Here is a 27,422-nt window from a genome sequence, read left to right as displayed (position 1 = left end):
AACCCAAATACTGATTAAAAGATTTTGTACGTAGTAAAGGGAGAGAGGTCTCCTTTCTCCAAGTTCTCTAACTAACAAAAAACCCCCAACAACCCAGGGTGTGGGAAATGCCATTTTCGTTAGAGCCGCTCCTTCTGTCCTCACTCGCGCTGGTTTGGGTGCCGGGACCCTGCGGCCGTGTTGACCCTCGGCGGCAGCTCCGGGCGGGAGCGGCAGCAAAGCTCTTCCCGGGCTGGGGGCGCCGCTGTCCCTCAGCCCGTCCCGGCCGCGGCGGGAGGCCCGAGCGCGGAGCCGAAGTTTGCCAGCGGGGGCGCGGCTGCCGCCCGGGGCTCCCAGCCCGCCACCCCCGCTCCAGCCCGGGCCGCCCAGGAGCCGCCGGTGTCCCCGGGCTGCGGCGCTGCGGTGCCGGGGCAGCCCCCGCGCCCGGTGTCCGCCGCCTGACGGGCGGGGCGGCGGGAGCGGCTCCGCCCCCGCTCGCTGCCAGGGCGGCTGAGGCAGCGGCCGCGCCGTCCGCGCTCACCGCGCTCCCGCCCCGGGGCAGCGCCGCGCCGGGAGGATGCGAGTGGGCGCCGCGGGGCGAGGCGAGGGCGCGGGCGGCCGCGGCGTTGGGAGCTCCCGGCCCATCCGCCGCCCCCCCGCCCCGAAAGAAGTGCAGTAGTTTGTGAAGCGCAAGATGGCGGCGCGGCCGTGAGCGCAGGCGGCGGGCGGGCGGCGGCGCGGGCTGAGGGGGCGAGGCGGAGCGGCGCCGGCAGGTACGGACTCGCTCGGGGGGCTCTCGGCGCCGGGAGGCGGGAGGGTGACCCCGCTGCCCGGGGAGGCGCGCCCTGCGCCCGCCCCCGCTTCCCCCGGGAGCGGGCCGGGCGCTCCTCTGGTAGGGACGGGACAGCGCTGCCGCCCCGGGGCGGGGGCGGCTCCCGGGCGGCGGGGGCGGGCGGGCCGGGCCCCACGAGGACGGAGCCCGCGGGGTGGGCGCGGTGGGGCGGCCGCGCCCTCCCGCCTCCCCATTGTCTGGCGGAGGCGCTGCCCCCGCGGCCGGGGGTCATCGCCCGTCGGGGGCGGCGGGCTCCGGGCGGGCTGCGGGAGGCAGAGCCGGCATCCCTTGGACGCGGACTGTACGTTCCCCCCGACCCGACCCGCAGTGGGGTCAGACCCCTCCGAGAACGAGCTCCTCTCCCCTTTCTTCTTCCTCCACCCCGTGCCGGGAGCCTGCACGGGGCTTTGCTCGCCTCAGGGCGGAGGAAAATCTGTCTGACTTGTCAGTCAGAAAGGAGAATCAAGAAGTTCAATCCCGGTGCGCCCGGAGGAGCCGGCGAGTTCCTCCCGCTGTCACCGCTGGCGTTCCGGAGGACGGACGGACTGACAGACAGACAGACTGACGGCAGGCAGCGAGCCATGAAGTTCTGGCTCCAGAGTTATCTTGCATCCCGTGGCGTTGCGGTGCGGGGGCGAGCATGAAGGAGCAGTACAGTGTATGTGCAGGCAAAGTTGGGGAAGATGTCTGGTTTGCTCCTCTGGGGCTGCCTGGGTTTTGGGGTGCGTTCTGATGCTCAGCTCTCCCCTATACCAGGATGTGCAGCACTGGAAACCAACACCAGCTTCAATAAACCATGTAATGGAGGCAGTTCTGGATCTCTGAAAGGGCTCAGAGTATCTGCAGTAGTGATTATTATCTGGTAGGTATTTGCACTTTATTTCTGAGCTGCTTGGTAGGTTAAATAGTTAATGGAAAGATGGGCAAGTTTACTGTGTAGAAAGTGTCATGTCAATTAGCAAAGGCTGAGATGTCTTGGTCTGCAAGCTGGCATAGGTGCCACTTACTCCTAAAATAAGACATATAGAGAGAGTTTATTGAGCATTTCAAAGGACATAAGCATTGTGTAAATAAAAAGTGAATTTAGTTATGAAACTTGGTACATGAAAACAAATATTCCTTCAAACATAGGAATGAGAAGGGAATTTTAAAAGCTGTGCTGTTGGTTTTCACCAGCGGTCTGTTTTTTGTTTTTATTCAGAAGGATTTCATGCCAAAAAAAAGAACGCTTGTGAGTACTTACAGAAACCCTCTTTAAAACAACCTGTGTGATGTAGACTAGAGAACTGCCCTAAATTAAGACCTCTTGGAGCAAAAAGGCGTAATTTAGAAACCCTTTTGTTACTTTCTTTAAACATTGCCAGCAAGGCAGTCAATTCCGCTGGTGGTGTTAAATGAATTCCCCTGAGCGGATTAGAAGTAGATGCCATTTTGTATAACTGAAATTATTTGCTTTTAAATATAGGCTGGTGCTTCTTGTTTGTTGGCTAGACAGAAGAGCCCTTTGCTCTGATATTTGTATTTTTACTGTGATTGTCCCCAAACTTGGCCTGGGGAGACACAGTACTTTGAGGTAGAGGTTTTCTTTGTGAGGCTTTCTTTTCTACTTTCCTAATGTTTCTTATGGCTCTCTTCTGGATTATTTCATCTCTTGCAACACCTTTCTTCATGTGAGTGCTTTAGCTGGATCCAGTGTCCTGATATCTACCCTTAGCTGCTGTTTATAACTGTAGTTTATTACAGGAATAGACAATATTTATCACAAAGTTTGTCACAATCCTTACCTTTGGAGACTTAGAGCTATGTGTTGAACGGTTCTCCCTTGTGTAGATTCTCCACACTGAAGAATTTCTGTCCAATAATGAACTTTGTAATACTGCTAGGATTCCTTTTGTTCCTAATGTACCCAGAAGGCTGTTTTTTGTGTCTTTTGCTTCACTGGGCCCTCTGTAGCATTTCAGTTGAGCTTATTGCTGTGGCTGAGATTTTCCCCTGGGTTTCCCACGATGTGTTTATATGTAGTCTGAGGGAAAGGTTTAAATTTTGGGTAACTTTCTCATCTAGTTGTGTTTGGTGACCTGTTTGTTTGTATGTAACTTTAGAAGAGTCTTATTTGAAAAACAGTTGTTCATCTTTGAAGTCAGATTCTTTCCTTAAATCTGAGTTCAGGATTTTTTGCAGCCTGGATTTTTTAAAGAACCAAGTACACATTACCTGTGGGTTTTTTTGTTTGTGAACAATAAATACAGCCGAGGCACAATCACTTGCAGCTAAGCTATGGCTAATTTTTATTTTGGCAATCAGTTTCTCTTTACCATCAAGCTGAGGTCTAGTAAAGATTTCACAGTATCAAATTCAGAATTTTATGTTTTCTAATTTTTATAAATCCTTAGCTTGCTGTAAATTTTTCAGAATGATCAGTTAAAATCCTGTGTGATAACAGTTGTGGAGTCATGGCATGAGGGAGTGTTCTGAATGTTTTTCTCTGAGTGCATGGACATGCTGTTCTCTCCTGCATGTAAATGGTCAATATTCCCTCTCCTTGTGCTTCAGATGCAGGGTCATTGATCCATAAATGTCCAAGATGGTTTGCTTCTGAGTTGTCAGGGACTTGTAAACAAGTGATGCAATTTTCAGTTTAGTCCCATTTTCCCTTTTGTTTGCTTCCTATTTCCTAAATAGGCAACAGTAGTGAGTGTAGTGTTCTACTTGTGTAGCTCCCCACTACCTGTCAGTCCTGTCACCTTTGCTGAATGTACACCTCTAAGAATACAATTTTCTGTTATTATTTAAGTTTCTAATATTGTCAAATCAGGCATTAAAGGGATGTGACTACTTATGTTTTCAGCATTATTAGTTCTATTAATTCAAATTTACTGTCTTTTATTCTTTTATTCCAAATCATCTTTTCTCTTTTTTTCTCTCTTTTCTCTTTTTTCTCTTTTTTTTTTTTTTTTTATTTTCATGGCTAGTTGAGGACTTTCCCAAATAGTCAAATCATTTTGCAGCATAAACAGTTCTTTATTTTTCTGTGGAGGTGGAAGCCACCAAAATGATACATTTCCTTATCCTGTACCAACCAGATGGCATTTCATAATTCTGTGCCTTGCACTGCTTTCACTGATGGTTCATTTCCAGTTCTGTGGTCTTTCTGTCAGGAACTGGATGGCACTTCAGGGGGTCCACTCAGGTCTTTATCATAATCCTTCAGAGTTCAGTGAACTGCAATGTATTTCTTAGAACAGTGCCTGTACTACCAGGGGATTCTTTCTAACCAGCTTCAGAGATCAGCCCAAACTGAGCAAAAGTTGGCTATTGTCACTTGATAGAAGGTGTGCATCACTCTTTTATCCTTAAGAGCTTTGAGATCATAGGAAATGTTACAGTTCAGTATAATTCACTTTAAAGCAGTATAATCTGAAGGGGCAGAACATAGCCTACATTTATTGTGCCATTGAGATTATAAGACACATTGTCATGTACGGAGGACAGGAAAATTGCTGACAACTAAAGCGTGATTGGAGAACCTTCAGGAAAAATTGTAAAGAACTTTCAATATTGCTGCTGTTTGCACTTCTTAAAAGATCTAAAAGGTAGCAAAGAACTTCATGTTGCAAACATTCTTTAGCATAATCTCTGCTTGTACCTGACAGGTCTAAAGGAACTTTATGTATTCTACTTCAAAAGAACAGCTTCTGCATGTTTGGAGCCATTTAAGAAAGTGACTTTGGTATTCTGGGCTCGCTGAATGCACCTGGGCCTTCTCTGGTGCTGGTTTGCTGTATGCTGCTCACCTTCCTTGTCTAATGGTCTCTCTAGGATTTAAAGGAACCTCACATGCCTTGAGGGGAGCTCCAGTGTGAGAGCACTGCTCAAGGCCTGAGGGCTGACAGTTGTGTGTGAGGGGGGGCAGCCAGGGCTGTGGAATGAGGAGTTTGTAACCCCAGCCCTGCTGCTTGGCACAGCCACGCTGGTCTGGGAGCACCAAATGCAAGGACAGAAATGAGCTTTTGAACTTCCTGATGGTTGTGGTAAAAGCTCCACATGTTCAGTACTCTGAACCTTCAAAGCATCTTCAAACCATGTTTATTAGATGGAAAATAGCTGTTAACTCACAGTGAATTCTGTGAATGGGTAAACATAGAGATTTTAGGGCTTGAATCATTGTTTATAGGTTAGGACTGGGATTATTTTAACATTGTTTTAGTTTAGAAAGGTGCTAAGGACTTCATAGATGGAAGTGCATGTTTGTATAGTCAAAGGCAATCTTGGTAGAGGTCTCTAAGCTTGCCTATCTTAAAGCTATGAAATAGATTAATGTACACAAAATATGGTACTAATGTGATTACTTTCCTAGATTAATGTACACAAAATATGGTACTAATGTGATTACTTTCCTCTCTGTGTTACAATGGAAAAACTTGGTTTGTATGTCAAAATGCTGTTGATTTTAAAACTCTTACTGGCTCTGTGCATGGGTGTAAGGCTCTGTCTTGGTAATTAGGTTAGTTGAGATCTAGGCATGCTGTATGTCTGAAAAAGAGTAGAGGGGAAACAGTGGGGATGGAATAAGAAAAGAACAATTATTAACTACCTGAGTGTGGAAGGCTGGAAGTAAAATGTTAGTTACAGCTGTAGGCTTCCTCAAAGACTCCAGATTTCCAGTCAATCTTTGGAATACCTTCAAAGTAGAAAGATACTGCCTTTATACATGGACCAGATGCCCTCAGGAAATCAGTGGAAGCTGAGAGTGCTCTGCAAATCCAAGTTGTATCAGGAGCTGGGCACTTGGCAGCCGTTGCCAAGTGAATTAGATGGAGCAGGCATGAAAGCTCAGGAGTTTCTGTTTCTCAGCAAGATTTCAGCAAGGTAAAATGCATTTGTAGGTGCAGTGGAATTTTTGGAGGGTTCAGCACTGCACAGTGTTCAGCCTTGTTTGCTGTGTTGAATACTGAATGGTTCTCTGTCCTCCAAACTTCTCAGGGGGATCTGGTCTGACAAAAGGCTCACCACACTCAGTGTGTCGTGTGAGTTTGGGTTTTTTGTTCATGGATCAGTTTGAGGAATTGATGCCCATACAAGGTCCCTGCTGACATTGTAGGTATCTGCTTAAATATGATGCAAACACACAGAGCTTCACTACTTGTAACTTATGAGTGTTTTTCAAATTTGACTTATTAATACATTTTACGTAATTTTTTTTTAATTAGTTGGTGAATAGAGAACTAATTTTTTATTGCATTAAAAGCAGTAATTTAGCATGGAAGAGACTCCTTATGGTGAGGTTTTTTGTGAGATGCCTACAACTTTGGGTGTTTATCAGTCCAAAACAATTTATTTTAACTCTGATTCTTGACATGTAGCTTTCTTATTTAAAACTCTCTATTTCCTTGGTTAATCCAAGGGAAATATAAGGCCTTGCTAATATCAGCTGTTTGTTTCTTTAGGGGGAAAGGAGGGAAGAGATGGGAGAAAAGAGTGGTATTGAAGAAGAGTAAGTTTACTCTTTCTACATATAGTAAGAATTAATCACAAGCACATACCCTTAGAAAGATATATTAATAATTGTCCATAAAGTCCAGAGAGGGAAAAGTTTTACATCACTCCGTACACTGAAATTCATATTCCTTTGTGTTGAAAGCTTTCCAGTATATTGATATTTGCATGGATGATGACAGTGTGGGCCCCATACCCTGATTTCACACTCATTGACAAAGAGTGAGGAACACTTTTACTGCAGTTTAAACCAGATGCATATAGGCACAAGGTAATTCTAAGTTTAGAATTTGCAGCTATGTGCTGCTTTATATGAGTGACTATCCTATTTCCAGATGTAATGTCAATTGCAGCTAGTAATTACTGTCTGTGAATTACTGAAGAGGAGCCCTCTCCTTCAGCAGGCAATGTTTGAGCCCTGTTGCTGCAGAGACAGAGGCTGAGGGTGAGAGCTCACTGGAGGGTTAGGGCTGAACATTGCTTTGCACCAGAGCAGCTTCAGCTCTACTTTGTGTGCAAAGATTCAGGCATTTCCATCCAAAGCAATGAAATAAAAAGCTCAGTCAGCCATTTCATCTTGAGATACCCCGCCCTCCGAAACAAATATTAAAAGGAAAATGTAGGTTTTGGTCCATGCATATCCCACTGATTTTCACTGATTAAGTTGATGCTTGTAATTGGGGTCTAGACAGGCTGTTTTGCAAAATATAAGTATCTTTTTAAAATTTCTATAGAGAGAGTTACAAGATTTATGTAATCCCTTTGATATTATATTTAACCCAATAACAGCTTGAAAAGGAGTCTGATTAGCTTACCTTTGTCCTAGATTCAGTTTTAATATCTAATGTTTAAATGGAGGGGGGACTGATCTTCATTCTTAATGATTCGTGCAGCCTCAAAGCACAGTGGTTTCTAGTTGTGTGCTGCCTTTCCCACTGGGGGATGCAAACAAAAGAACAATAATTTCAGACTCCTCCTTCAGTTTCCAAGAGAACCTTAGCTGCTCAGGGATAGCTTTGAATTTTAAAAGCATCTTTCTTCCAAATTATGTATTGATTGCACACAAAATAGCAGTGCTCTAATATGCAATTTAAAACAAATGCATGATGGTGCTCATTTGTTTTTAATGCTGCTTTTTCCAGCAGAAAAACAAAAAGAGGGTTCTATTCCCATAAACCAGTCTTGCAAAATCCTTACAAACATTTATTAGTCTAGACACAAAATATTCTCACCCAGCCTCAGCTTGACGATGACAAAAAAACGCAAGCTAATATTGTACTTGGCTGTCAAAAAAGGAAAAGAGGGAAAAAAAGAAAAAGCTTGCCCCAGGCTAGTGAACCAGTAACATTTTTCTGGGGCTGCTTACAACAGCAGATGCATCTTATTCCCATGGGGTTTCCAGGCCTGCCTATTTTCTATGCTAAACTTGGACACTCTTACAAACATTCTCTTTGAGCACCACGCCCCAGTTGTATCCTGGGCTCTTCTGATTTGGTTGATTTAATAACCAGACATGTTCATCTTACCCCTCCTGACCTGCCTTTGTGTTTCCCTGTCTTGCCCAGGTATCATTTAACTAATGCATTAATTGAAAAGCAGTCCTAATGTATGGAACCCAGAATAATGGGATAGGTGATTTGATCATAGCTTCAATCTGAATGTAGGGAACACTGATATAAACAATTTCTCCTAATTTTGAGTTGAATTTATGCTTTCCATAACTTTGGTAAATGGCAAGTGATTCTCATTGTTTGATATTGTGGTGGTTTGCAGAGATTTTTTTGTAAAGCGATAAATTACATCAGGGATTGTTACTTTATCTCAACATACACTCAGATTATTAATTTTTACTTCTGTCCTTTTTCTACAGTGAATTATGCATATCTTGTTTTTCAATTAATGATTAGTTCCTATTTTTCTAAATTTATGTCTAAAATACATTTGATTTGGAAATTAAAATTTAACTTAATATGCACCTAAATGGCATAACGTCTGTATTATTAAACTGCTGTAAATATGTAGCATATCCAAGAGTACATTTATTTAAACATCACTTTTTTTTAAACCTACTGATTTGAGAGACAAATTATGATATTTTTTAGTACTCCCTAGAGTAATTTTTTGTTTCTATGATGATGTATCCATGTCTGTTAAGACTTTAGCCCTGGCAGAGTTTATCCTTAAACCTGAATTGTAGATCTTCTACAGAAAAAATAAGCTGTCCTGCCTTTTAAAGTTTGAGGCAGGAGCTTCTGTCATTCAGGAAATAATTTCTACCTTCACTCAGTGCAGATGTCTACAAAGAGGATTTCTGTGTATAAGGTTAGTTGTTAACTGCCAATAATTCAGTGTTTTCACTGAGAATTTCCACCTTAGCTAAGTAAAAAAGTAATGACATGAGCTGAAACTATCTGTTATAATACTGATTTTTTTTTTATTCCATTAGTAAAAACTTAGCTGTTTGCAATTAGAACAGAACTTCCAGCAGTAGCTGGTGCTTTTAATGATTATGTCTGGTTTAATGTCAGTAAATAAGATAGGTGTTTGTCCTGTGAGGGAATGTGTTCAGTGTGTTCTTGAAACATTAATGTAAATTAATAAAATCTTTCTGTTTAAAACTTACAGTCTAAATAATAGGTGTTTTAAACACAATACTGATTCTTCTCTTCCTTCCCCCATCTGTCATGCTGTTTTGTGCTGTGTCATGTTTTCTTAGGCTTTACTGTTACCTCTTATGTTTTTATCAGCACATACATTATTCCTTTAAAAATTTTACTGCTCATTCTCATTTAAATCAGTGAGAGTATGATTTTCACCCTAGGATATTTATGCAGCTTTAAACTACCTATATTTTTTAAAACAGAACTAATCTGTTTTTCTTATGGTGTTAAAATCTAATGCAAAAAAAGAAAAAAGCAGCTCCACAGCTCTACTGAAATACAGTGTTTTAGTTAATTCCATATTTTCCACTTAAATCACGTTGTGCTAATTTTCCACCACTATACTTGAGAGACACAAAGTGAGAGAGGCCAGTCTGTTTTGGGTGACCCTGTCTCTTACTTCCCTGGCAGGGCTGAGCATGGCAGGTTTGTGTTTCTCCTGCAGGGGTGGCTCCCATGGCAGGCAGCTCCAGCAGGGAGAAGGTGCAGCCTCCAGCTTTCCTCAGCCAGTGCCTCCCACAGTGGGGCTTGTCCTCTCCAGGGCGCTGGGAGTGACCAGAGGGGGCACAGAGTAAATCAGAGTCAGGTTCACAGTCAGAGTTTAGGAAATCAGCCTGGGAAGCAGTGGAGCAGGGAGCCAGCCTGGTGAAAGACCTGTTGATTTTTGCTGCTGCATTGAAGCCTTTGTTCAGGTGAGCCGGGAGCAGCGTGGGACTGCCAGGTGCAGCAGGGCCTGGGAAATGCTGGAACTGCAAACTCCTGTTCTGTGCCACGGGCTGAGATCCTTGTTCTGATCTGCTGACTCTTCATTACCCCAGGGTAACCTGAGTACACAGTCACCTCTCAGACCTCTGCAGGAACTGTACTTGAGATTCATCTTTCCAATCCACACATTGTACTTGAAAGCCTCTGTAGTGCCCTGTCTTTTACCTTTCTTGTCACTGGGCTGATAGGCAGTGAACAATGTTTATCCACTCTCAGGATGAATGATAGGGGCATGGGGTGGGGGTGAGGGAATTGGTCTTGTCACACATAGAACAAGACATTATCTCCCACAGAAATCAGCAGGAGTGTCTGAGGAGTACAGTACAGCGCTCAGCAGGGGCGTGGAGTCACGTCACTGTTGCAAATAAAAATGCTTTGCTTTTCACAAAGGCTAACTTGGTACACAGTGGTATTTTACTAGATAATTGAGACCTGCAGAGAGTGTTTATGCAGGGAGCTTGGACTATCCTCTTTTTTCTTTGTTATATGATTGAACACCTCAAAATCCTGAGGAGAAACATTAGAGTAGAAGGGACTTTTGAAGATTATCTAGTTAAGCATCCTGCTCAAAGCAAAGTTATGTGTGATGGTAGATAGGGTTGTTCAGGGTCTTGCCAAGTTTTAAAACTCTCCAGACAAGTGGTTACAGTTCCTCACCAGTGCTGAAGTGCTGTTGCTCCACCATCTCTGTGCCTCTAAAGGGATCTGCAGCAGTCACAGAGGATGTTGATGTTGCAAGGAAAGGCAGGCCTGGGTGAGCTTGATAGTCTCACCCTGGTCCTGGCAGTAATTCAGTGCTGCACTGAGAATACTTGCACTTACACCAAGTACTGTGGATACATAGGCAGGAGCTTACATGTTTATTTTGACTTGTGAATGTGCTGTTCTGTGACCAGCATTGCTTGGATCAGGTCAGAGGATAACATCCTGGAGAACTTCTATAAGATCAGCTGTACTTGCAAGCATGGACATAAAATCCTTCTGCATTTTCCCACTATGGAGGAGTCTGCCAGTAGGGAGTGGGTCAATTCTTTGTTGTGTGATTTGGTTTACAATTGTAAAGTTGTTATATGATACTGGAAACATTCTGGAGCACCTTAAAAAGAACCTTATAAAATACCAGACCTGAAGTAAAAATTCTTGCATCCAAAGTGGAGATGCAAATCACATGCCATTGAACATAAAGGAGTTTTCATGCACTCTGCACTCCTTGGTCTTCTCACAAAGTGGAAGCAGACATGCAAGGCTGGGGGAGGCTTTAAGGAGCACATGGGGTAGGAAGCAAGCAGGTGGATCCAAGGCACACAGGAAGGGTTCTGAGCAAGCGCATTTGAGCAAAAGCTCATAGTGGACCAAGTGGTAGAGAGGATTCTAAAGAGCAAGTGAAACCTTGAAAATGTGCCTTGCAGTCTTCACCTTGACATGGGATTACAGAGGTCCATGCAGTAGAATTGATCTTTTTTGCTCTTCAGTTGACACTCCCAAGTCCTTGTTTTTTCCTCATTCATAAAACACTGGTTCATACAAACACTGTGTTTATACATTTGTTTCAAGTATTTTGGGACCCTTCACAAGTTATTTAAATTATGGATCTGTGTTCTGGTGTATGCATGTGTGGAGCATGTAGCAGTGTGTATTAGTGTCACCTGGTCAGTTCAGTCCCTGTTTTCAGTTTCTTACAATAGATGGAATGAGAAATTTTCACATTGTTTCTGTCTTGAGGCTGCTTTTATTCCCTGTTCATTGAGTTTCGGGGGAACATTAGCTGGTTCTAGAGTAAAATTAACAGAGTGAGGAGGCAATCTCCATGTAAAAGCCATATTATCTTTCTTTTTCTGAGCAGCTCTGTGCCTCAGGGATTTGACATAGGAACTTGAAATTTGGCATGGATCTGGCCTTGAGGTCTCAGAAGTGCATTCCACGGTTAAAAAAAAAGGCAGAATTGAGTCACAATGTATCCGAGTCACCTTTTTGTATCCAAGGTAGAATTTGCAGGATGTTTTATCACCTGCTCTTGATCATGCTTTTAGTCCTGTCCTGCACATCTGCAGACTTCTTTAAACCACCTATATTTCATGGATCCTCCTTCTCTGTCCATCCAGGTTCTTGTATTGTCATGCATCAGGGTAGTCCTTGACCTGCTGCTGCTCCTTGGGCTCCTGCAAATGCCCCTGGCCTAGCAAAAGGTACAGGAGCATTGGGAGCTGTCAGCCCTGAGACCCAGTCCTACTTTTAAGGGTAGAATACTACTAATACTCCATTTTGAGTGGTGGCAGCCAAACATTAAGGAAAGCAGACAGCAGCCAGTGGGAATCTGGTTTCCAGTGTGACGAGGGCTCGTGCAGTTGGTTGGAATCGGTGGGGGGAGAGGAGAGCGAGACAATCTGTGCTGGGCTGTGAAATCACCTCAGAATCCTGGGGGCTCCTGCTCAGCACCAGCCATGACTCAGGAGTGAGCTGGGCTGTCTGTGAGGAGACATCTGCAGGGTGCAGCTTGGTCTCTGGAGGAGCTGAGGGTGTCAGGGGACACCAACTCCAGGAAGTCGAAGGAAGGGCTTGTTCTTGCAGCACTGGACTAGGGCCTGGGAAAAGGAATGGCTCTAGAAATTTTTCATCTGGAAGAAAAAAAAAAAGGCAGAATGAAGTTGAAAGGAGCATTTTGTGAAGTTGTATGTGTGCCAGATTGTTTCATTTTAAAGAAGGAAATCCCATGATAATAAAACCTTTTGGTTTGGTGTTTTAAGGAGAAACTTTTTTTGATAAACAGTTTTTTAAATTAATAATTTCTTACTGTTCTACTTTTTTTAAGCCAACATGAAACATTTGGAGGATTGAATTAAATGTTTATTCAATGCAGTACACATTAAAATTTGTCTTCATGTCAGTAATTTATTTCTTCATCCTTTCTGTTTTGTATGTAACAGCACAGCAATTAAAATAAAATAGAGCTGTAAATATGCAAAGAAAAAAAATTCCCTGACTCTGCTGCCATTTTATTGGGTATGATAAGCATTTACACAAGTCTGATACCCACTTTCAAAAACAGTCATGCAGAGATGTCTGACATTAGAAGTACTGAGTGCTCACAGTTTGAATTGGGCACTTCAGAGTCAATAAAATCAAGGTCTGCCTGTGTGAGTGTAGCTGCCAAGGTGCCTGTGCCACACAGAAAATACCTGCCTGTGTCACACAGAAATACCTGTGTGTGTCACACAGAAATACCTGTGTGTGTGACTGAGGAGCAGAGACATGCACCATTCGTGCTAAAGGTGCCTCTTGGTCAGTGTAGCCTGGTTTTTGAGATGTTTGGTCATTAGCTTTATATGGTCAGACACAGAACCTGGTTGTGGCTTTCTGTATCAAAAGCAGGGGCACAGGTTCCTGTGCTCTCTGCAGGTACCTGGTGAATGTGCTGCAACAGAGAAAGGGAATGTCGGTCACGGAGCGGTCGCTTCTGGCATGGAGTTGTGACACTCACTGTGATGGAGCTGTTTGTTACCCATTAAAACCAGCACTGAGGGGAGGTAACTGGGAAAGCCCAGTCACATGTCCTGTGGCAGGCTCCCTTCAGCCCCTGCTGGGCTCTGTGGCAGCTTCCCAGTGCTCCATCCTGCCTTTGGCACAGCCTGCAGCTCTGCTGGGCACCACAGCAGCCTTTGGTACTTGCCTCCCCCATTGCCAGCCTAATGCAGCAAGGACCTAAGTGGGCCTTATCTTTGTAATGTGTGAGGACTTCTGCTGAAATCAGTTTGATAAGTTTCACTCCCATGTTGGATTAGTACCAGACCTTATTTTAAAAGAGGAATTAAATGTAAATATTGCAGGATTAACAGAGATGTGGCTTTATTTGGGAGTCATAAGCAGTAAGGCTCTCTGAACTTTGCAGATAAGGAGCAAGTGAAGAAAATGGCACTGCAACAAAGTCCTTCACCCTTTCTCCCTGAGAGGCAGCACAGATCAGAGTGTATTAGCCTACACTGAGCTCTGCAGAATAGTTTCTGACATAGATACATCTACTCTGATAAAGGGTGGTAGAAAGAGGCTAAACAAAGGATCAACAAGTGCATATTGTCATGGGTTCTAAGGAGGCAGCATTTTCTGTGTGAAGTGGCAGGCAATTTGTAATCTAGGTGGATTTAAAAGTTAGAAGCAGGTTCTATTGCTTCATCTTCTCCTGGGCTGCTCTCTGCATATCCTTAAAATCACATTACATGGGGCTGGATTTTTTTTGGCATGCTTTTCCTGCAGACTGGATGGAAGTGTCATACAGCAGGCAGGGAGCAATGCCTTTTCAGAAAGCATACACCCTGAACACACAGTGAACGTTCTATGTAAACTCATTTCTTTTTCTTGCTGCATCAGGTACTCCTGTTGGGGGGAGGGAAGGAGGAAGTGAGTAAAAAAGTTTTTTTGAAGCAGGTTCTTTCATGTCTGTCTTCTGTGGTCAGCTCTGTCTTTTCCTTCTCGAACTGTAATCAAATGGGCAGAAGGTTTCTGCCTCCATTTAGAAAATATTTATATGTCTTCATACAAATCTGCTATCAAGACAACTTTAAATGTTGAATTCCACTCTGGAATGAATCTGTCTTAGTATAATTATTAATTAATTGGGATTGCTAACTGTTCATGTTTCTGAAGAACAGTGTCCTGAGAAATTGCCTGCTGAAAGATAAAATATTGGATTCTGGACTTTCAGAAAGTAGGCCTGCACTTGCTGGTTTATGTTCCTAGAAAAACATCTGGTTTGTGGGCTGATTGGCTAGGAATGTTAATTCTGTGAAAATCTGAGGTGAAATTACAGAAGAGGAATACAGTGCAAATAAAGTTTTTCTTCAGATTCTTGTATTAAAAAATGCTGCTTTTGACATAAAATAAACACCTGGATTATTTAATTGCAAACCATATTACACAATACAATGTCAATATTCACAAGGAGGGATAAAAAGAGAAAATCTTTCACAATATTTTGTCATATATTTGACTTTAAGGTGTGTAAGGGACAAGCAGAACCTTTCACTGAAGTGATGACCTTCAGGAATTCATGGAACATGAGGGAGGAAGTCTCAGTGGCCTAGAGACAGGCAAGCACAGACTGGCACAAGAGTGCCCAGCCTTAACCAGGGGAAATGCTTGAGCAGAGGAGAACACATAGTGAGTCTCAGGTCAGTTAGAGGGATCTTCATTCCCAGCTCAATACAGGAAGAACTTAGTAAAAAACAGTCTGTAAGAGCCTCAAGAATTGTAACAAGGTCTCTGAAAGGTGGATTTGGCAAACCCACACTGTTACTTCATTTTTGTTGGAGTCATGGTGCAAAATGTTGCAGACCTTACTGAAGTCAAGCTATGTGGCAAGGTCCCACACATTCCTGTAAGCAGAACAGGAGAGGTATTTTAGAGGAAATGAAGAGTCCAGGGATGATGCATAATTGGTTGGATAAACTGCTCAAATGTGAGTTTTCATAATGCCCTGTTAAATTGAGAGAACATGTCAAGCAGGGTGATACAGGTGGAATAATCACATCAGCTGCAGGGAGGAGGGAATGGAAGTTTCTGTAAAGTCTGTAGAGGAAAGAAGGCTGGGAAGGGTTGCAGGCATCTCATTTCTTGAGATTTTACTGAGTTCTGTTACAGCTCTTTATAGCCATGAGTTAAACAGGGTTTTGACATCACAACATCCTTTAAAAAAAAATTACACAGTGTAGTCAGAAGAACAGAGATGCAGCTTTTGTTTTCTGAGACCTGTTTGCATCAAAGAAAAGGGTTGCTATCATGGTGAACAGAGGAGGGACACAATAATCTCCTTATGCACCATAAGCAAAACTGCAGCACAGCAGAGATGTGATACAGATTTAGCTAAAATCCTGCAGGTGCTGCAATTGCACATGGACCTGATGGCTTACAGGCACTGTGAACACTGTTGGGTACACAAGGAGACTGGAGAAGAACATTTATTGATTTGTTGAACAGGTTTTCCATTCCTTATCTCCAGCCTTTCCTTCAGCATGCTTCAATATTTCTTTCACTTGCACTCCAGGCCATCCCAGAAGGGGACCCTTGGCAGGCACCTAAGCTCACTCAGACTGCCCTGTGTATAGATCCTATGTGCTGTGCTTGGGATGAGGTACTGCAGAGTACCACAATCCCTTCTCAAAACACAACTTCAGCCAGCAAAACTAGCTGTTAAGTTGCTTTTTAAAATAGGCATTTCTGGCATTTCTGAAATTTTACTCAAAATCGCAAAAACATTAGGTAATACCACCCAGCTCTTCCCCCAGAGCATTGCTCAACGTTGTCTTGGCAGTTGTCTTCCCTTTTGTCAAGAGCCCTCCAGCCCCACAGAGAAACAGCACAGTTAATAATGCTCTACCTCCTGTCCCTTGAGACTCTAGACAAATGGATCTGTTCAGCTTTGCTTCATGGTTCTCTCTCTGCAAAGAGAAATGAGGTTGCCTGCAGTAGGTACTTTGTACATACATGAAAATAAATAGCTTTTGCACTTCTGTGCTCAGTTTTACAGACTGCCACTATTAACTTGTGGAAGAAGGATATCTTTCTACTCCAGTGCCATTAAATAATTGTCCTCCTGGAATGATGATTACCCAAGACTTATTGAGCATTTTCAGTGTCCTCAATGCCATGTAACCATATCCTTGGCATAAAAAGGCACATGTCATGTGAGGCTCTGCACTTTGGATGTAGTCACAGATGTAGTGCAGAAGGTGGCTGTTTAGAACATTCAAGGAGGATATTTATGAAGCAGAAAGGTGACACAGAGTTTCAAAAACAGAGCTTACCAAGCAGCACTGGGTGAACTGGGAGGAACACTTTGGTCTTTTGCCTAAAGAAAAAAATGTGCAGCTAAGACTTCTGCTTGGGATATCAGTCTTTAATGCTTTTTCTCTCTGTGTTACAGTTTACACAATCAGTCATGTATCTGTTAGTGCATAGAGGCATGAAAACAGATTTTAGTTTATTGCCAAGTGCTAGCAATCAATTGGGATTGGTCTTCAATTGGGGAATGACATTTGGGAAACTAGGAAGAAAGGATAGTTGTCTTTTGTCAGTCAGAGTGCCTTAAAAAGACATTGTTTTGCCTGTTTTCAGACCTGGAAGAAAGGTCCTGCACATGATTGTACTTGCATGTATAATGCAATAGAAAAATACTGTAAACCTGCCTTTTCTGGGACACTTCACAGCCTGTGACATGAAATACATGACAGAGCCAGTAGTGGAGATTTTGTACTGGGCTCAAGTTAGTGACAGGAAGGACTTGAGCTCACAGAACAGTCAAGGGATGTTGTCATAGCTTAGGCAGAGCAGTCCAGGGGCGACTGACCTCGGCAGTGTGCCAAGAAAAAGGCTTCTGAAGCAAGGGAAACAGTCAGGAAGTTACCTGTTTTACACCATCCTGTTGTTTCATGAACTGAAACAAATCTCAGTCTCTAATAAGTGGTTCAGATTTTGCCTTTCTTACCATAGCTTCAATTATCTCTTCTTGGAATGGGTCTGCTGATTTCAGGGGATGAGCAGTGGTACACTAAACTCCAAAGGACTGAATTACCTTAAACTGTAATATGTAGCAAAAATAGAAATTATTATTTAAATTAAACTAATTCCACTGTCTCTTCTTTACTACAGGTGGTGGATGTGGACTTTAAAACAGTGTGTCTCAACATCTCATCCTCAACTATTTTTAATCTGATTGCACTACGAAAGAAAAGCTGCTAATGGGAGAAATGTTGAGACTTTACAAGAACTGACTTGAAGTACCGAAAGCCATTATTATTATTATTATTTTATTATTACTATTATTAATCAAGAAGAGCTTGAAGCTAAGTCTGTATCTGACCAGTCGTTATCATTTTCACAGTAACAGTCATGGCAAGTAAACGAAAATCAACAACACCCTGCATGGTCTTGGCCAACGAGCAGGATCCAGATCTAGAAACGGTGTCAGACTTGGAGGAAGGACCACCTGTGCTCACACCAGCAGATAACCCTACAGCAGAGGGTGTGACAAGTGATGAGGATGCTCATGAGTATGTGGATTCAGACAATAAGAAAAACACAAATAAAGTAGAAGGTGGTTATGAGTGTAAATACTGTACTTTTCAGACTCCAGATCTCAATATGTTTACCTTTCATGTGGATTCAGAACACCCCAACGTAGTATTAAATTCATCCTACGTTTGTTTAGAATGTAATTTCCTTACCAAAAGATATGATGCCCTCTCAGAGCATAATTTGAAGCACCACCCTGGAGAGGAGAATTTTAAATTGACTATGGTGAAACGTAACAACCAGACAATCTTTGAACAGACAGTAAATGATCTCACTTTTGATGGGAGTTTTGTTAGGGAAGAAAATGCTGGACAGGCTGACTCTTCTGAGGTCCCCTCATCAGGGATCTCCATTAGCAAAACTCCTATCATGAAAATGATGAAAAGCAAACCCGAGGCTAAACGTATTGCTGTTTTCCACAATGTAGTTGATGACATTCCTGGTGAAGAAAAGGGAACTGAAAATGAGCCAAACTCTGAAGAAGTAGCAGAAAACCCCCCAGCAGCAGTTTCTGAATCCAAACCAAGCCATTCAGTTGTGTGCAGTGCAGCAGATGTGGCTGGGGCAGTAGTGACCCCAGCACCAGTGCTTCAGCCTGGGGTGGCACAGGTTATAACAGCTGTCACAGCTCCACAGAACTCCCACCTGATTCCCAAAGTGCTAATACCTGTGAATAGCATTCCAGCCTATAACACTGCTTTGGATAACAATCCTCTTTTGCTTAACACCTACAACAAATTCCCGTATCCAACCATGTCAGAAATCACTGTTCTTTCCTCTCAAGCCAAGTACACAGAGGAGCAGATTAAAATCTGGTTTTCTGCTCAGCGTCTGAAACACGGAGTGAGCTGGACGCCAGAGGAGGTGGAGGAAGCAAGGAGGAAACAATTTAATGGCACAGTGCACACCGTGCCCCAGACCATTACCGTTATTCCAGCACACATTTCGGCTGCTAGCAATGGCTTACCTTCCATTTTACAGACATGCCAAATCGTTGGTCAGCCAGGACTTGTTCTCACTCAAGTTGCAGGTACAAATACGTTACCAGTAACAGCCCCAATAGCTTTGACTGTAGCAGGAGTCCCAAACCAAACGCAGTTACAGAAGAGTCAGATTCACAGTGCTCAGCCTATTGCAGAAACCAAACAAGTAGCTGCCATTCCAGCCCCTCAGCCTATCAAAAATGAATCCACCCTGATGAATCCCGACTCCTTTGGCATCCGAGCAAAAAAAACTAAGGAACAACTGGCAGAATTGAAAGTCAGCTACCTTAAAAACCAGTTTCCTCAAGACTCAGAAATTGTTAGACTTATGAAAATAACAGGGCTCACTAAAGGAGAGATCAAAAAGTGGTTCAGTGATACACGCTACAATCAGAGAAACTCAAAGAATAATCATGGGATTCATCTTAACAGTGATTCATGTGCCACCATTGTTATTGATTCAAGTGATGAAATGAATGAATCTCCAACAGGAGTCACTCCACAAAGCAAGCCATCTTGGGCTACTTTTCCTGATTTCACCCCACAGAAATTCAAAGAGAAGACTTCTGAACAGCTGCAAGTCCTCCAAGCAAGTTTTCTCAATAACCCTGTCCTTACTGAAGAAGAGATGAATAGATTAAGAGCCCAAACAAAACTGACCAGGAGAGAGATTGATGCCTGGTTTGCAGAAAAAAGGAAATCAAATGTCTTGAAGGAAGAGGGAGCTGACATGAATGAAAGCAATGCTGGCAGCTCAAAAGAGGAGTCTGGAGAAACATCTGTGGGAGATGGAGCAGCAGCCACAAAATCAGGGTGTTCTACTTCAAGCAAAATAGGCAAAAAATCACCAGAGCAGTTGCACATGCTCAAAAGTTCCTTTGTCCGTACTCAGTGGCCATCTCCGCAAGAATACAACAAGCTGGCAGAAGAAACTGGGCTTCCGAGATCAGAAATTGTGAGCTGGTTTGGAGATACTCGCTATGCCTGGAAAAATGGTGGATTGAAATGGTATTACTATTACCAGAGTGCCAGTGCAAACAGCCTGAATGGCCAAGGCTTTGCAAGGAAGAGAGGGAGAGGAAGACCAAAAGGGAGGGGGAGAGGGAGGCCTCGGGGGAGGCCTCGGGGAAGCAAGAGGTTAAATTGCTGGGACAGAGGTGTCTCTGTCATAAAGTTTAAAACTGGAACAGCAATCCTGAAGGACTATTATGTGAAGCACAAATTCCTTAATGAGCAAGACCTTGATGAACTGGTAGCCAAATCTCACATGGGATATGAGCAGGTCAGAGAATGGTTTGCAGAAAGGCAAAGAAGATTAGAACTTGGAATAGAGCTGTTTGATGAGAATGAGGAGGAAGATGAAATGCTGGATGATCAGGAGGATGAGGAAGAAACAGATGATAGTGATACTTGGGAACCCCCCAGACATGTTAAACGTAAACTTTCAAAAACAGACTGATGTACAATTTGGAATTTGGGGGCCAAAAACCTATGAATTAGGTTTGATGTTATGGTGAAGAGCCAAATGATTTTTTCATGGCCTTCGGTTTAGCAAGCAGCTGCTCAGCATCTTCCTTCCATCTCCATGGAAGAGTACATGGGCAAGATGCTACCTGTGCAGGCAAGAACTGTTTGCTTTGTTGCTCCAAGAGATGAACATCCTCAGGCCTGGCCTGGAACAGGGGGTCACAAACCAGATCAAGTTCAGCTCCTCCTTTTCCACACTACCGATGGGAAGGTTCATGTTCATCATACACCGACTGCTTCTCAATATTTAATTGCCTTATGTTGTTTAATTCCAAAAAAAACCACAGACACTTTTTTTGTTGTTGTTGTTGCTGTAAGAGAACATTGCCTGCTTGTGAAGGAGGAAAACACAAAAACATTAGATGTCTTTTTGCAAACATCACTTCATTTGAAAGGTTTCAAGGCCTGGGTTTATTTCTTAAGGAAAGCATTGAAAACAAAAGAGAAGGGGAAAAGTGTGACAAAAGGAACCAATGAACTTAGGGGTGAGGATTGATTGGTTTCAGAACATAAGGTGACATCTGTACCTTTTGCATATCTTCAGAGTGTTTTGGGTTTACAGAACTTGGACTGAAGTGTTCCTTGTTGATAATTATGAGCTATCTGAATGAGTCTGATGCTAGAAGATGCTTTTTGTTACAGTCAGTGTAATCAGTGTATCCCACATCAACCTAATTTAAATGCCTGACAGACTTGATTCAGTTAATAGTAACACTCACTTCTACCTTGTGCATTCTTTCCTTTGTTGGAAATAGTAAAAGAACTACTTCTATTTAAAAAAAAAAAATTTTTCTTGAAATCTGACACTGAGTTTAAGGGTAACAAAGGACAAAAACTGCTAAAAGTTGTTCCGAGTTGCTTAGGGGTTTTTAAAAATACACAGATACAGAGATGAAAAACATCTTTTGGTACTAGTAAGAAAGGTTTTCAAGTAAATTGTGGCAATGGCATGGTGTTTAATTTACAAACAGAATGAAGCTATATGGCTTTTAGATGCTTAGTAATTACAAACATGTTAGTGTTGAATTGTTCTTCAGTGGTAGCCCAGTTGAGTGATGTGTGTGCAGGGTTAACTGTGAGACATCCTAACTGAACTCACACTGTGCTGATTGCTCACAGGACTGCTGGGTGAACACACCAATTTCTGGAGGTAGTTTGATCTTCTTGAACTGAACTCCAGAAGTAGTTTAATCTGATATAAAACATTCCCATCTTAAATAAGTGTATATAAACTAATAATTTTAAAAAGCTATTTGGTCTCAATACTGTGAAGTTATAGTGCAGTTTGAATTAGCAATTTAAAACAATGGGCCAAATTCACACAGATTTTGTTTAGGCAGATGTTTGGCATTCTAGAGAACTCTTACTCTGAGGAAGAGTAGTTTGTATTTTTGCTACTGCCAGCCTGCATTTTTAGGGATAAGTTACTTCATATTTAGATGTCAAAAGATGGTGATGAATTGGTGCTGCTGTCACCAGCACTGTCTGCTTTTACATTGGCACTAATGGATACTAGCAATCTCCTTTTGCACATCTGACAGCATCTTCTCTGTAGGCTTCTGCATCTGATGACTAATGAGGACAGATTAGTGCAGAGAAAATGGGACCTAATGTCTCCCCATCTCCAAGAACCTGTGCTAGAATTTTAGAATTAGTCTTTCTTCTGGACTGTGATAACTCAAAAAAACCAAGAAAGCCCTTTTAGTCATGATTTTGTGAAGCAGAGGAGTCCATGTTGGATCTGGTTTTCATATCTGATTGTGGGTGAAGCCCAGGCTAAAGTAAGAAAGGGAGTAATGTCTGACAAAAAAGGTTGTTAACCTCCCAGACCTTCCTCTCTGGACTCTTGTAGCTGCCCTTCTGCTCACAGATTGAATAAGCTCCCTGTGCCCCAGGAGGATGTTTCATAAGAAAGCCATTCACTGGGTTACCTCTTCTGACTGTTTTGAGATTATTGGGGAGAAAAAGGCAATAGCTTTGGTATGTGTCATGAATTTGATGATGAAACTATTCCCTGGCTTCCAAGGTTCGAGTTGGTGGGACACAAAGTGGCCAGCATTGCCAGAGAGGAATAGCCAAGAATCCTCATTTTAACTTTGGAGAGGGGCAGAAGCAACCCCGTGTTGTCAGCAGATTTCACAGGAGTGTTTATGACTCTGCATGTGAGGTGGTACAGGAGAGATCAAGGTCTGGCTTTTACAGCATGGGGTTGGGAGGGATTCTCATTTTTCTGGTAATAGTGTGGATGATGGTAATAGTGTGCTGTTGTAGATGCCAGCAGATACAAGAAAGACTCACGCTAGCTTCAAGCTCTGTTGGGAATACAGGGTCAAAAATCTGTGCTTGCTGAGTAGGAAAGAACAAAGCTAGAAGGAAAAGATACTATTTTTAAGTTTCCAAAAATGTTAAACCAAATCCTTGGGAATATGCCTCTAGCAAGCAAAATCTGGAGTTGCCTTAATCCTTGAAGCTGACCCAGAATTAATTTTCTTTTAAGAAACCCAAAAACCCAAAACAACCAAGCAGCTTGTCCAAATAAATATCTCCATTTTTGTTAGCAGACTTATCTAGGTTAGCTAGGAATTCTGTATTTAAAAAATGGGGGAAGATACAAAGATCCAAGTTAATTACGTGATTGAACTGGGATATTTTCCATTTTGGCAGTGTTCTATTAAATAACACTCAGCTACAAAGGTAGGCCTTAGCACATCTGGTCTGAAAAACACAGGAAGAGGAAATACATTGTTTATCAGACTAAATATAGTTGGATTGGAGGTCTTCTTTCAGTAGAATGGTCAGAGACAGTGGCTGATGCATACTGGGCTAGATTTTCTGTTGTTGTAAATGTTAAAGTTCCTTGTATTCCACTGGTTATACCAGTATTTACAGCCCAATGAGAAAATTATCTCTTTGCAGAATATAAAATTTAAATTAAACCACGTGCTGTGGATCAGCTAATGAGAGATGCAGAGTCCACACACAGCATGTTGGGCTACGTGCACATTTTAAGCCTTTCAGTTGTGCCAAGGATGAGGAAAATCTGGTTGTGTTCAGCCTGGAGACAGAAGTTGTGTGCATTCATTATTGCCCATAGTCGGACAGTTATTTCTGTTTGAAGAGTCCATTTATTCCCAGCGTGTTTCATGTTTACAGCATGTGTATATTTGCACTGAGAGAGAGGCAAACTCCTTCCAGAGGCCTCGTGTGTCAGGGCTGACAGGGGAAGTGTTGGAAAGTGCTGTGGTCAGTTGTCTCTGTGATTTGTGGTCATGGCTGGCGGGAGCTCAAAGCTGCTGGTAGCAGTGATTTAGCCCAGATTCACCTCAGCCACCCTTAGGCTGCTGTGGGCACTGTGCAGTCACCAAGAGAAACAGAGATGGCCTGGTGGGTGCAAAGGATGTGGCACCTTCTCATTCTGCCAATCCCTGGAAACTCCCTGAACTCAAGCACATCAGCAAGAGTCTTAATTTGTTGATTCTGAGCACCTCTGTGTTCATCAGCAGTGCACCCCTGCAAGCCTGACTCCCTCCTATAGTTTATGCACACTTCCAAGGTGTTTTGGAAGCTGTTTGGGCTGAATTATGCTGGCAGTGGGACAGGAAGGGGAAAGAAAGTACATCTGCCCAGGGGTGAGTGTCCATGTGACTTTATTGATTTTCCTGCATGGTAAGAACTGTGTCTAGATGAACCTGTGGTATGTTTTCTGTATTTCTGTTGAGTTCATCTCTTAGGTCTGAGCTCATTATGAGCCAGGCTTCAGTGATTGTCACTGACGCTGAGACAGAGAAGCTCTGATCTTGCTTAGATCTTACCTCTGGGTGCTGGTTTCTCAGTCTTTGTTGGGAACCACTACATCAGAATTCAGTTGTGAACATCAGTTCCTTTGGAGCTAAGCTAGTGCATCTCTCTTCATCTACTGTTTCTGCCAGGACTGCCTGCCCTCATGATGCCAGTTGTGCTGTCTCTGGAATTCAGCTGAAGAGAGAATGCAGATAATCCTGTGCCAGAGTGGAGAGGGAAAAGAACTGAAAGACAGAAAGCAGGGTTACAGTCAGGGATGACAGCCACCATCACAATATCGTCCTGCTTCATGTTTTGCTCTCACTTCCTAGTGCACTGAAAGAGCACAGTTCCATCTTAAACAGTTCTCTCTTCCCAGCATCACCTCTCAATGACCCCAAATTAGTGTTGGAAAAAAGAAAGTCAGGCCTATATTCCCCTGGAGGTTTGAATGAACTACTAACAGAGCTAGCTTGTAAGAAGTGAACAGAAGGGAAAACGCAGAAGCTTGAAGGCTCTGAGTTTTGCTTGCCCTGCAGAATTTACTTTTCTAGAAGACGATAAGCAAAACAAGTTTAACTCCTTCTGTTCTGACAGGAGTAAATTATTACAGTCACTCCTTTTTAGCACATAGAAATCTCTTTGTCTGAAAGCAAAGAGGAAAGATACCTAGTACCTGATTATTAGAATTTAGTATATTGTCTCTAATACACTGTAGCAAGTGAGGCCAAGCCTTTTTTAACCTTGTCCAGTACCATGTGAAAACTGCTTTTTCATTGCATTATGAATTGTAATTCATAATTCAAAGTTACTGGCTGTAACTTTGATTATTGGGAAACTCAAGCATTGTCCACACATGACATGAAATCATTTTCTAATGGATGATTTGCTCACCTTGAACAAAAGCAGATTTTCTTTTTCTCTCCAAGAAATGCTTGAGGCAGGCAGATGCACTCCCTTCCCCTCTCCAGAGCAAAGGAAGGATTTCTGGATCCCATACAAAGTGATTCATGGCTGTACACGGTCCCCGTAGGCCAGCAAGCCCAAAGATGCCGACATTCTCCTCCTCCGTTTTCCTCTGAAATGAGAGCACAGCAGTAACTCTGACAACTGATCTGTGGCTGCTGAGTAACCAGGCTGTGGTTTAAGGTGGGGAGTGTTTTCCCTTTTGCACTTAATGGAGTACTGTGTATTCAGGCTGGATGTCAGTGTTTGCTTCTGTAAATATGGTCGTAGCGATTTGCGTCCTCCACCTGAGTCCAATACCTGTCTATATTCATATCTCCCAAGGAGAGAAGATAATCTTTAAACTTCTGTAGTGTTAAATACCCCTGCCCTAACCTGAAGGCACAAAAGTAGAGTGCAATTAAATATAGCTATTTTCTTTAATTTATTTTTTGCTTTGAAAACAATTTTGCTTGCATTTAGTAATAATAGAGAAATAGTATCAATGACCAGAGAACAGTAGAACTTTGAGAATTGTTTATAATACCTGGAATGATGGTGTAAATTAAAGATGGAAAGGGCTAGTAGAGGATTCAGTTCCCTACACTGAACAGTGCAGGGTTAAATCTGTATTCTCCATCCAGTTTGTGATATTCTAGGATAAGTAGATTTACCAAGAAGCATGGCACAAACTTATCAGGTCAAGTTACTTGAGGTTTGCTGATGTGTTAAAATTCTGTAGGAAAATATTTGGAAATAAGAATTTCAACAGAAATTGAAAAATCCCCTTAATGGCTACTAACACACAATAACTCAAATTTCTGCATTTTTCCCTACTTCTAAAAAGGGATATTTTGAAGCACAGGTGGGTTATAGCCAGTATTTCCAAGTTTAATGGTTGGAGTTCTTGGGGATTTTTCTCTTTCTGTGGTGAAGAGCATTTGCACCTTTTCAGTGAACAGTTGTTGCAAAACCAACTCACACAATGTTATAAAATGTAGAGGGATAACTGAGCATTCTGTAGCACTTTCCATGAATTAAGGTGGGATTTGTCTGATGCATGTTGATGTCTGCACTGGGGCAAGACACTGTAGGTATTCAGCAGAGCAAGGAATTGCAAACCTGCTCATCCTGCATGCCTGGAGTGGCTCAGAGGAACTGCACCCAGCTCCACTGACTTACCCTGACCTGCAGGCAGCTGCTGGCACTGCAGACATCTGACATTACAGAGGGATCTTCTGGCTGGATTGCAGCACTGATCTTTGTGTTGTGCTTAGCAGTGGTACTGACCTCTGCTTCCAACTTGATGCTTGTTGGGAAATGAGGTGTTTGTTTTTTTCTTTTATAGAGCAGGTAGCACTACAGTGGTGGATAAAGTAACTGATCCTTGGTTATAATACTGTGGCATAAAAATGCTTTGGGTTTTCTCAAGTATTTTAGAGATAAGGTTACTGTGTGAACATTGGACTGTGCATAACCTAGAATGTGTTAGGACACATAATATTTGTGTCCTGGTTGATGAAAGTATTTCCTTATGCTTATTCAATACTAGATACCTGTCATGAAACTGTCCCTAAAGAATCTGCTAGAATGACAGAAGAGTCAAGTCCTCATCTGTGCTATGAGATGATCAACCACAAGAGCTCTGCTGTGATTTCAGAATGTTCCCCATCTTCCAGCTTACTTACAAAAGTATTTCCAACCCTGCATAGTTGGCTATCTGCATGTATGCTTACAATCTGTACAGAAATGCACTAAAATGAGTTGCCCTACCTGGGAAGGCTTTATATTGTACAGAAAATGTGGCACTAGGTACTGCTCTTCATGTGCACAGGAGAGTTAACAGGTGTCAGTCTCGTTTACAGAAATGATGGCGCTTTGCAATTTTCTATAATATATTGCAATATATTTAAATGTCCTGTTTGACATGTGAAATGAAATTAAGTTAATGCATTGTTATGTATTTGAAGTATGAGGAAGATGATTCACTAACGACCAGCAAGGTTTTTAGAAAGGTGTCCAGTATGTAGCTGTCTGTGTGATCTGTCTGGTGTACGTGATATTAAAGGAAGCAACAATACTGTCACTGTTTAGAATGAAGAGTTTCTTTTGAATGATGCAATAGCTTACAATGTCTTTCCTTTGTAGCTGCCCAGTGTGGTGAAGGGGAAGCAATTCTTGAAAAATTTCAAGATAACTGGTTAACTGTGAATGGGCCTAATCTTTCGTGAAACCAAGAAAATTTTTGGACACACACAGGACTTGAATACTCAAAAGGATTGGAACTTAGTGTTGTGCCAAAGTTAAACTACTGCAGTTGGCAGTTCTGCACTGTAAATAGAAGACTGATTAAAAGACAGCTTGTAATAAAAAAAAAAATCAAATTTTAATACA

The 27,422-nt window shown here is 42.6% G+C and overlaps 1 protein-coding gene across 3 annotated transcripts; it reads left to right on the top strand.

The window, feature by feature from the left end:
* Positions 1-719: 719 nt before the first annotated feature.
* On the top strand, positions 720-27,422 carry ZHX1 (zinc fingers and homeoboxes 1). 3 transcript variants are annotated; one of them, XR_012583437.1, is made up of 4 exons: positions 720-752; positions 1,568-1,673; positions 17,371-20,788; positions 27,177-27,422. XR_012583437.1 is itself a non-coding variant. In XM_074556466.1 (3 exons), exon 3 carries the CDS (start codon positions 17,611-17,613, stop codon positions 20,233-20,235), a length of 2,625 nt encoding a protein of 874 aa, XP_074412567.1. In that variant the 5' UTR covers positions 720-752; positions 1,568-1,673; positions 17,371-17,610; the 3' UTR covers positions 20,236-27,422. The 3 variants fall into 3 exon arrangements, 1 of the variants encoding a protein (XP_074412567.1); XR_012583435.1 differs by having other exon boundaries at positions 17,371-25,232; XM_074556466.1 differs by having other exon boundaries at positions 17,371-27,422.

The sequence above is a fragment of the Zonotrichia albicollis genome, chromosome 1 (assembly GCF_047830755.1).
Source record: "Zonotrichia albicollis isolate bZonAlb1 chromosome 1, bZonAlb1.hap1, whole genome shotgun sequence".
In the NCBI taxonomy this organism is placed as follows: domain Eukaryota; kingdom Metazoa; phylum Chordata; class Aves; order Passeriformes; family Passerellidae; genus Zonotrichia; species Zonotrichia albicollis.
Note: the sequence above shows the minus strand (reverse complement) of the source record. Positions and strands in the feature narration are given on the sequence as shown.

Coding starts and splice junctions, on each gene's coding strand:
- ZHX1 (XM_074556466.1), top strand. CDS start 17,611: ATGGCAAGTAAACGAAAATCAACAACACCCTGCATGGTCTTGGCCAAC.